Here is an 11317-nt window from a genome sequence, read left to right on the forward strand (position 1 = left end):
GGTAGAACTATTAGTTAAAATAATTTATAAATGTAAATAATAAAGTTAGAGTTTCATATACATTTTAATTTTTAATTATTTTAATTTTATAAACAAATTTATTTGAATATATTTTTTTATATAGTGTTTATTATTAATCTTATACTCCATCCAATATAAATAATTTTAAAATAATGTATTTTTAAATAGATATAAAACATTTAAAATAAAATAAATTACACAATATAATACAAAAGAATATTTAAAATAATAAAAAATATCTTTTAAGTATACATAATGATAATAATAATAAACTTATTTTCTATCATTGCCCATTTTTTATTTAGTTAATGACTAATTTTTTTCTATCTTATATAAAAATTAAAATAATAAAATAATGTCTTATGAGTAAAGAAAAAGTAAAATAATAAATAATATCTTATATAAAAAAATGAAGAAATGTTGGAAAGAGAATATGAATAAATATAAGAAGTTAGAAAGTAATGATTTAAAAAGTGGTAAATAAAAAAAAAAAACTATTCATGGAATTGTAATAATACTAATATTGATCTTATGTGTGTTAAGAAGGAAGCAAAAAGTAAAAGCGGAAAGTGCAGCATTGGCTTCAGGCGCTATAATGTGCGTAATTAATTATAGTAAAATACAGCACTACTAAACACACCTAAAAATCGTGCAATGCAATGCAATCCAATTTATTCTCATTCTCACCTCAGACCGCGCTCAGAATCTCACCACTCCAGTATCTTTGCACCTTTAACTTCCTCTATTTACATTATCACATTCCAGAGAGAGAGAGAGAACACCTTCTTGGTTCTTTCTTTTCTTTTCCTTTCTTTTCTTTTCCGCTCTTCTCTCCTTCCCTGCTGCCAGTTTCTAAATCCATCCTCCCCAAACGCGTTTCTCTCCTTTCTTCGTATTCAAACAACGCCTACCACTTTATTCGTCGTCTTCTTATACTTGTTTCACCCACCCATTCAAGCCAAAAAACGGAGAAAGAAAAAAGATGGAGCCAGAACAAAGGCGGAAGAGGAAGCGCGCGGTGGGAAGACACCTTCACATCTCATCAAGATCACTTTTTCTTTGCTTCTCCTTCTTAATCTTCCTCCTCTTCTTGTCCTCCCACCATCGTATCTTCTTTTTCACTCCCTCCACCTTCAGACCCTCTCTCACAGCCTCCACTTTATCTCTCCTCTACTCTTCCTCAAGCAACTCCATTCTTGACCCTCTTCATCCCACCGCACCCTCCTACACCCTCCAACACCGTATAATCTTCCCCGACCACCATCTCCTCATCCTCACCACCCCTCAACACCAACAACACCAACTAGAGTGCGTCTACTATACGCTCCACCCCAACGCCAACGCTTCCTCTCCCGCTCCACCCCTTCAACTTCAGGTTCGACCGGTCCTCTCTACGGACTGCTATGATGAATCTCGATCCATCGTTAGGTGCCCATTTCCCCAGACGAACTACACCGCCGCCGGCTCCCAAACCGTCGAATTGCGGCGGCGCGGTGAGGTGGGTCGCCGGAATTTGGGTTTTTTGTTGAACCAAACGGTTCAATCCTGGGACAGGGTGGCGTACGAGGCGATCCTTGACGGAGACACCGTTGTGGTGTTCGTGAAAGGGCTGAATCTCCGCCCCCACAAGATCTCGGATCCGACCAGGATTCGGTGCCATTTCGGGCTAAAGGGTTTTCACCAGGACAATGCATTTTTGCTTACCACCAGGGCGATTTCTGTGGCTCAAGAAGTTGTGAGGTGTATGTTGCCACAGAGCATAAAGAACAACCCGGATAAAGCTCGAGGGATTCGGGTCACAGTGAGTTATTTGGGTGGCAATGTGAGGCACCCGGTTCGTGCCCTTGTGCCTTCTGTGGCTAGAGTCAGTACACCTGGCAGTAGTATAGTTCAGAAGAGGAAGAGAGGGAAGTATGAGTTGTGTGCGTGTACTATGGTGTGGAACCAAGCTTCTGCGCTCAGAGAGTGGGTTATGTACCATGCTTGGCTTGGAGTGGAGCGTTGGTTTATCTATGATAACAACAGTGATGATGATATTGAAAAGGTTGTTCAGGAACTTGATCTTCAAGGATTTAATGTTAGTAGAAAGTCCTGGCCTTGGATTAAGACTCAGGAGGCAGGGTTTTCCCACTGTGCCTTGAGAGCTAGAGAGGAATGCAAGTGGGTAGGGTTCTTTGATGTTGATGAGTTCTTCTACTTCCCCAGTGAATTTCGTCTAAACCTGAGGGAAGGTGTTCCTGGTGAGAATTCTCTGAGATCGGTGGTTGCCAATTTCTCATCTTCGAAATCCATTGCGGAGATAAGAACAGCTTGTCATAGCTTCGGGCCTTCTGGGTTGCACTCGCCCCCTAAACAAGGGGTTACACTAGGGTACACTTGCAGGCTTCAGAGCCCTGAGCGGCACAAATCCATTGTGCGGCCGGATTTGCTTGACATCAGTCTTCTGAATGTGGTGCACCATTTTCAGCTCAGGCAGGGGTTTAGGTACCACAACATGCCTGAAGGTACTGCTATTGTAAACCACTACAAGTACCAGGTATGGGAAACTTTCAAAGCCAAGTTTTTCAGAAGGGTTGCTACCTATGTGGTGGACTGGCAGGAGGACCAGAACAAAGGATCAAAGGATAGAGCACCAGGACTAGGAACAGAAGCCATTGAACCACCTAACTGGCGGCTTCAGTTTTGTGAGGTCTGGGATACTGGTCTGAAGGACTTCCTTCTGTCTAATTTTGCTGATCCTGCAACAGGGTTGATGCCCTGGGAAAGGTCTTCTTTATAATCGATACCAATGAGGGTGCTAACATATTGGTAGCTGGTACCCATGTAAAGCACGACTATCACAATTGTCAAGCATTCATTCTATTCATTGTTTTTTAGGGGAGGGGGAGCTTTTCTGTTGCAGAAATTTTGTTTTTCTTATTTTTTAAATGATTTTATAGATTAGAAACAGACGCATACAGATGTATATTTGCAGCAATGTGAATGAATTCTCTATCATTTTTTCTAGTTAAGTATATATGTGAAGTATATAACATCTAGTAAGACTGTTATATTCGTGGTAAGTGAAGATGTATTAAATTTAGAATGCCTGTACAGTACATTGGATTTGCTCCCTTCGCGCCCTTTTGATGAATTTCACTTTCCTCTATGAAAATGTGGGGCCCCCTTTATTGTACATCAAGCTTCATTGCAATAATTTTTGCCCTCTATTTTACTAGCCGTCAGTCGTAACCATTCAAACTTGTCCCAACAGAAGTTTCAGTAGTGATAAACTGTAACTCAATATTAAATTTTTTATTCTCTCCCACTGTAAGCTATAAATAGAAAATCAGCTAACAAAATAGAAAAGGTCTTGTACTTAATTGTAGGAAAGGCACAACAGAATTAATTATATATCTGCAGGAAGGACTTGGGAGACTGTGGCTCTAATCCTAAGTAACATCCATAAATTGGGATGCTTTTTTTCCTCTCGAGGTGGGGGCGGGGGGTACAAATGAAAATCTCAGAAATGCGTTTGTATACATAAAATTAACAACTTTGAATTAGTCTGACTAATAATCTTTGAGCACTCCCTTGAAAAATGGATAACATATACATGTGATCAATATGAGCCTCTTATCCTATAAACTCGGCAAAAAATGGAGGATTTATTTCCATTAAAATTGAGTAAAAACATGCACGAGAGGCCACCTCGCAAATCTCTGAAACTTAATCTTGAGATGTCAGAGGATGATGTTTCACATATTTTGCAAGGGTAGAATCCAGCTTCTCTCCAATATAAGTGATCCATGCCTGTAATCATTTGAATATTATGCCACTAACCTACATACGTGCATCTCACTGAGTTTAAAGAATAGGAAACAATATGCAGGACCTACAAATGTACTTGTACTACTGTCTGGTGTCATGTCTGGACTGAATTTTGACATCTTAAATAGGGTTGAAATTATGTTTCGGGAAACAGAGGATACCAACCTATTTTTCACATGCCGTAGGATCCAATGATTTCGATAAATTTGGGCATCACATAAAAAATGGTTGAAATGTACCTGATCAGAAGCAGTGTAACCTCGTATCGTGTCACCACCAATAATTGCAATCCCTTTATCACCAAGTGGCTGTAAAATTACTGCCTAACAAAATAATAATAATCGTACGAGCAACTTTTGTAATTAGATAGTAGATATTTTTGAAATCATCAAAAAGTCATTGATCACAAAGGAGGTCAGTGGTGTAGCCCCAAGAGATTCAGTCTCCCCCATGGAAAAACAGGGCAAGGCTTATCAAGGTTTGAGGAAAGGGGATCATATATTTCACCTTAAACTGATATGAACTTAGATACATAAACATAATATGATCTTTCACATGTATGTCAGTCAGAATTTGGGCTGCGAAAAAAGTATACTACTAGAACACCTATGGATAAAGCAATCAAATATATGCTAAACATAAAAAGGACACAGATTATACCATACACAGATAAAAGTCTCTTACAAGGGTATCCTTTGTCTACAAACTGCATATAGGAATACCCTCTCCCCTAGTTACACCTTAATATCATATATACCCAAATACATAGCTTGCATCAGTTGTATTCTATGGATAACATATCAAGGCAGTTTCTAATTCTAATATAGAACAATGAATGCAATGAGTTATTTTCTGTATCTAGGGATATATTACTGCTCCTAACATCTACCGGTATGAGTTTTTATCACACATGTATCCTAAATACATGACTCTTTGGAAACTCTATTCTAATCACGAAAATTAAGTCCATCCGTCCTAATTTTTTAGGAAAACAATAATGTCAAGTTAACATAATTGGAAGACAAAAAAAATAAAAAAAATAAAAGACTGGAGTAAATTTGTGAACTTTTAAAACCTAAAAGGCCTCAATAATTGGAGGCCCTATATAGAGGGTTGACTTGTATAGGCCGTTCTACAGCCCTGAAGACTGATAGTTGGGAAAAGCCTTCTCATTATCATCTTCATGAACTTCAATAATCATTGTTTCAGCATCATCATGTAATGCTTCATCATAAGTTAAAATCACCAATCTTAATTGTTCCTCTTCACATTGGTGCAATGCATATGCATATGTTGCTTTTGAATTGAGATAAAATACATTGAAGACACAAGTAGTGGAGAACCGACGTGAATATTTGTCTATTTGGGAGATGTTGAAGCATGTATTTCATCGAGTATTGTTGGGCACGTGCCATGGATGATGTCAAAGCAGTTTTAAGTTAGTTTGAATAAGTCAATTAGTAAATGATGTCAAAGCAATTTTAATTTGTACTCGTTGTATGAAGTCCAAGTGCAAGAGCTCATTATTCTTAAAAAGTTTTGGAGTAGACATACATCCTAGGCAGGTGGTGTCTTATGTTCTTGTTTTTTGGTTTCCTCCTACTTCTCATTGGTTTAAATGCAATACAGATGGGGCGACTAAAGGTTCTCCTAGTATATCTGGTTGTAGGGGTATTTTTAGACATCATCATACGTCCATTATGGGTTGTTTCTTTTAATATCTTGGTGTCATAAGGTGATGAGTGTGATTCTGGCTATAGAGGTTGCAACCTCCAAAGGGTGGACAAGTCTTTGGATTGAGTGTCTCTTAACTTATTATTCAAGCTCGATCCAATACTTTTATTTCTCCTTGGGATCTTAGTAGAAGTTATTAGAATTGATAAAGTTTAATGGGGTATGAGAGGGGAGTAGAAGATTCATTCAAAATTATTAGTATTGGAGAACCAACATTACTCTGTTTTAAAAAGGGAAACCTTAGAAGTAAAATTCTCACCTTTTCTCAATTTTCCATTCAGTTCATTGTGTAAAGGCACTCTTCGAATTTCTCTCTTTTATATTTTCTCAGCTCGCTTTTTGAAATCTCCGATTCTATTCTTGGTTTACAAATAGAACAGAATTGTAAGGAAATTACAAAAGATTAAGTTGATTCCTGCTGCTATATCACCAAACAGAACAGAATATTATGTCATTCCATTTCACCCTTTTCCATTAATACAAAAAAATCAGAGACTATATTTAATGTTTTAACCTCGATATACCTGGTCCAAAACATTTTTTTCTATGCTAATGCCATTTGTATAGTGCAAATTGGATAAATTGTTTGATTTAATGATTTAGCCACAAAGAACTTGTTTTTTTTACAGAGTAAGTTATAGTTATATTTGCTAGAATAGTTTAACTTGTAAGAATAGGTTAACATGTTTTTTGTCCAACTCTAGGAAGCTACAAAACTGTTTTATGTGGTACCTATCTGTCACCTACATTTAGGTATTTTATATCTTCCCTTTGTATCTCTAATGTAAGAGCTCATACACACACGAATCAGCTGAGAGATAATTAACTCTTCAGCATCCTTTCTCAAATTTTCATTCTCATCATGTTCATTTTTCGCTACTGTAAAACTTTAATTTTGATGCAAATATGTGTGAACATTGGTACTGTAGCATGTGAAGACTGACTCAAGTAAAATCTTGTTTAAAAGCTTCCTAGACCGTCTAACTACACTAGAATGTGCAGTCTTTGCTATGCAGCTTCTATCATATGTGGTGAGTAGTCTCAGTAGATTATCTAGTCTTACAGAAATAGGACCTTTGTATCATTAGTTGGGTTTAATGTTTGAGTTGTGTTTGACAGAGTTTGCTATGAGAGAAACTACTAGTTGTAATCTTTGAGTATAATAAATTTTGTCATTAACATTACAATTGAACAATGTTATTTCTGTGTGTAATTCTTTCTTGTTCTTCCTATTACGTTTACCTTCTACCTACTAACTTTGCAAGTTTCTCTATTATTGTTCTCTGTTTGTGTGGTAAACGCATGTGTAGTGGATTTGTCTGAACTAATTCCTTGCATAGCATGTTTGGATTCTTCTCTTACAAGTTATAATTGGTACTTATGAAGTTTGGACATGGCTCTTCAATGTTGTGTCTCCGTATCTAACATGTGTACGATATGTGTCATGCACTTCACTAAACGGTTGAATTTAAAAAACATATTTTTGTGGCTCTTACACTCGTCAGACATGATGTAACACAATGTTCACGAGGACAGACACAATGGTTTTCTTAAGAAGTTGGAAAGTAAGAAACTTATTATGTAAGTTCCTATTTCTCCTTTAAACAAACAAACCGTCTACTTCACATTCATATTGTGTTTCCCCTTCTCTCTTTAAATTTATTTTTAGATGAATTGTTATATTTGACTATCTTTTTAGTAGATGATTTTGAATATAATCTTGATGGTCAATTTAAATAATTTATTATAATGTTCAATGTGCGTATATATATATATATATATATATATATATATTGCCCTATCCTATATTTTGGAATTATAGGTGTCGCAGTGTTAGTGTACCCGTTGTGTCCGATGTCCGTGCTTCATACACTGGTACCTTATATGTGTTTTTACAATTTTATGCAGCCAATAAACTATAATGGCCTTTTTTGCATATACCATTTTATCAATTTTGACTGAATAATATTGCAGGAAGTATACGTATATGCTTAGGAGTTGGTTCCAAAGTGGTAGTCAACATTAATGAAATTACTTAAACCTAAACAAGGAGACAATGTCTACTACGCATGTGATGAGTTTTTGGCCACAAATTCACACAAACATAATAAGAATCCTGAGCGCTTTGTTTTCTACTGTACATTATGTGGACACAAAAATAAGAAATAAATAACAAAGTCAGAAATAAAGCCAAAATACGTCATTATTTTTGGAAATAAAGTAGAGCAATGCCTTTGGTAGTTTGGTTCACCATAAAGATTGGAAGACCATTATTTTCAACGATTTGCTATATGAAATGTCATTAACGGAGTTAAATAAAACTAATGGAAAAGGACCAATTTGTTAGACATCTGAAAGATAGATGACCGAAGTAAAAAAAAAAGAAAGTTAAAGGAACAACCTGAAGAAAAAAAATTAAATTAAAGGACTAAATATACTGATTTTGCCAACTGTTATATGTTGAAATCAAAAGCACTATATTCAGATTAAAATGTGCAGCTTCTATTCAGAGATCTTGCTCCAAAAACTCGAGTACACCAGTTGCCAAGAACTGTTAAAAGTTATTCAAGCTATCGACTCCAAGGATTAATTGGACATACAGTAAGGATTCTCTAACTTATCCCCATTATACTAACACACCCCATGTTTCGCTCTTTCTAAACAAAGGCTTGTGCATCAACATGATTTTTGAAAGACAGACCAGGGCAACCAGTTAGAGCACACAGTAATATTGAATAACATAGACACGTCGCATTAGTTAACTGGACAAGTTTAATACATAGAAACACAATACCTGAGTGTTTAAAGGTAGAAATGGCAGCTCAGATTTCCCAGGATAAAGAGATAGATTTGCCAAGTAACTCTCTGAACATGCGCAAAAAAAATCAAGTTTCAATAAATACCAGGGTACATCTTCACTTCAAGAAAAGTACTGTATTTGAGTAAAGCAACAATTGTGATAGATAACACATATAGTTCGAAACTTACGAGCACCAGATTTCATAACTCCCTGGTATACTGATCCTTGCATCAATTTATTGACATCCACACTTACAGCCTCACCATCCCCAGGAGAAGAATCGGCAGCAAAACCTATTTGGAGTACACAACTGCTCTCATAAACAACAACAAGCGAACGACAACAAGTGGCATCTGACAGAGATTCCCACACCCTGAGAACGGATAATTAAAGATACTATCAATATACAGGAAGTAAAACTATTTAAAGCAGAACCTTCCGTTATCACTGATCACAGGGCATGATGTTTTCTTCCATTAAATTAAAAAAAATGTCACAATGTATTAAAATCTATTTTACTAACAGCACCTGATCAAACCTAAGCCAAGGATCCGGATTCCCTGCAGTACTATTTTACACATTCACAAAGTTAACCAATTGGAACCATTGGATAAAAATTGCACTGCTAATATGCTACCTCAGTAAACCGGACTTAAAACACACATTTCATATTTGAACTGTCTAATCCTAACGGTCCCGATTCAGAGTGCGGGAGGGAATGCATTACATTCACTTAGTACTAAGAGGGTGTAACTCCGTTGGTTAAACAGTGTATGAGTTGTGTAGACTTATAGAAAACCTCGGGATATATGTGTTGGATTCTTATGAATTAAAAAAAATAAAATTACATGACCTAATTAAGCAACTCGAATGCACCTACCAAAGCAACTCATTAAGCGCAACTTCAGGAAGTGTAGTGCAAAATCTCTTGCATTCAACTCCTCGAGGATTTACCTAGACAAAAAATCCAGTCAACTAAAACACGTTCGGAATGAAAAAATGGATGGAAAGAGGAGAATGAAGCTCACCACGGTTATAGACTTAGGTCTTATTGAAAGCCAAACGAGGCCAGTCAAAATATTGGTAACGGCCAATCCCAAAGTCAATAGGTCAGCTCTGGACTGCGAACTGCAAATGCAATCACTCATTACAAGCAAACTGATTTTGAAAACAACAAACAAATAAGGCCTAATAATAACAAGCCTCAATCCAGGAGTTCTAATTAATAATCTAAGAATATAAAGAAGAGAGGTACCTGCCGGCGTTGGCGACGGGGGCGATGCCGGAGAGGGCGCGGTTGATGAGGACGGCGAAGAGGGAGGCGGAGCCGACATAGATTGGGAGGGTGCGGACAACGTCGTCGTTTCGAGAAACCCAATCGGCGAGGAAATCGCGTTTTGGTGTGGGGCCTCTGTAACTGAAAGCGGAAAAGGAAGAAGATAAAGGAGAAGGAGAATGAGAAGAAAGAGTGAAGCGCGGTTGAAATAAGATATTTGAATTGGCAGTGTTGAAGGGAACGCGAGTGTGCAATCGAGGAGTGAGAGTGAGAGTGAGAGCAGTTCCCGCTTCCATCAAAGTTTGTTATCAATGGATGACGTGGATTTTTTCAAGATGAGGAAGACGAGGAACTGGGATAGATTTTTAGATGCTGTGATGTCATGCTACTCTGCTCTTTTGAAGGTAATATAAACATTCTTTTTTATCATAAGTTGTTAAAAAATTTACATGATTGTCAAAATAATACTACATCATTTAATAATCAGATATACTAGATTTTAATTATATTATGTTAAAGTAGAACAAATCCTTCAGACTTATTAGTCAAAGTAAATAGAAAATTATAATTAATTTAAATTTTACAAAGAAAATAACAAACGGAAAACAAAACATTGATTTTAAAATATAAGTAGTCAAGAATTTACGACAAAAAGGAAATTAATTAAATTCCATTTGCGAATACTTAAAGTATTAATATAAAGGTTTGAATTTGGGGGGGGGGGGGGGGGAAACATCAAATGAAAATTTAAATATATATAATAATTTAAATTTGTTAAAAAATATGGAAGAAGTTTAAATAATTATCAAAGTATGTGAAAAAATTATAATAAAAATGTCTTATATCTATGGGTTGAATTTCTGCAAGTTAATTGGGTTGTGGACTTCGGGTTGTAACATGTAAGGCTGATTCTCCCTCTTTGTGCACCCCATTATCTCTTCACGCACCCTTATACTTTCAAAAATATTAAATTATTTATTTTGGATTATATAATTTGAAATAAAAATTTATATTTTAAATTGTATAATAAAAAATAAAATTATACAATTCAAAATATAATACGAATTTTAAAATATAAAAAATCACAAATTTTAATTTTTGAAAGTCTCTAGATTCAACATTCCAGAATTATAAAAAAGTTAAATAAAAAATATTAAAAGATAATTTTAATATTTTTGGAAGTATCCAATACAGGGATAAACTTATGGAAGTGCAGGAAGAATTTTTCTCTTCCTTTGAAAACTGCTGAATCCAAAAGAAAAGTGGGTTTTCTTTTCTCCTTAAAAGCTTCATTTTTGGAGCAACCAATAGGAGGTAGAGAGCTCAGTTTCAACATTCACTCAAACATAACAAAATGAGATAAGTTCTAATCACTATTTTATTATTTGTTTGTGGTGATTTTAATTATTGGAGAATAGGAGATGTCACTAACCTGCATAGTCTCACTTTTTAATTATTTCCATCTCACTTCAACCATCGATTCCTTTTCTAGGCTCAATTATTGACTTGTCTATGTTATATTATCTTATGTTTGTTCTATTTTTTTTTTAAATTGCCTTTTCAATTCTCTATTAAGGAATATCATGCTGGGTCGATATATTCGAAAAAAAAATTGTTACCAATAATTATGCAAACTCATAAAAAATCATATCTCCATTTTTAATATAATAGAATTA

The 11317-nt window shown here is 35.6% G+C and overlaps 2 protein-coding genes across 3 annotated transcripts; one reads left to right on the plus strand and one right to left on the minus strand.

Moving 5' to 3' along the window:
- The first annotated feature begins 648 nt into the window (after positions 1–648).
- On the plus strand, positions 649–3032 carry LOC137810693 (glycosyltransferase family protein (DUF23)). Its single transcript, XM_068612092.1, has one exon. The coding sequence runs from the start codon at positions 1004–1006 to the stop codon at positions 2798–2800; it is 1797 nt and encodes a 598-aa protein (XP_068468193.1). The 5' UTR covers positions 649–1003; the 3' UTR covers positions 2801–3032.
- A 322-nt stretch (positions 3033–3354) lies between these two features.
- CCB4 (cofactor assembly of complex C) lies at positions 3355–10025 on the minus strand. Of its 2 annotated transcripts, XM_068612094.2 has the most exons (7): positions 9621–10025; positions 9394–9493; positions 9246–9319; positions 8554–8738; positions 8360–8430; positions 4071–4154; positions 3355–3813 (listed from the first exon to the last, which is right to left on the minus strand). In XM_068612094.2, the coding sequence occupies exons 1-7, from the start codon at positions 9935–9937 to the stop codon at positions 3730–3732; spliced, it is 915 nt and encodes a 304-aa protein (XP_068468195.1). In that variant the 5' UTR covers positions 9938–10025; the 3' UTR covers positions 3355–3729. The 2 variants fall into 2 exon arrangements, with proteins under 2 accessions (XP_068468195.1, XP_068468194.1); XM_068612093.2 differs by having other exon boundaries at positions 3689–4154.
- Between the last annotated feature and the right edge of the window lie 1292 nt (positions 10026–11317).

This window comes from Phaseolus vulgaris, chromosome 2 (assembly GCF_051622355.1).
Source record: "Phaseolus vulgaris cultivar YP4 chromosome 2, ASM5162235v1, whole genome shotgun sequence".
In the NCBI taxonomy this organism is placed as follows: Eukaryota; Viridiplantae; Streptophyta; class Magnoliopsida; order Fabales; family Fabaceae; genus Phaseolus; species Phaseolus vulgaris.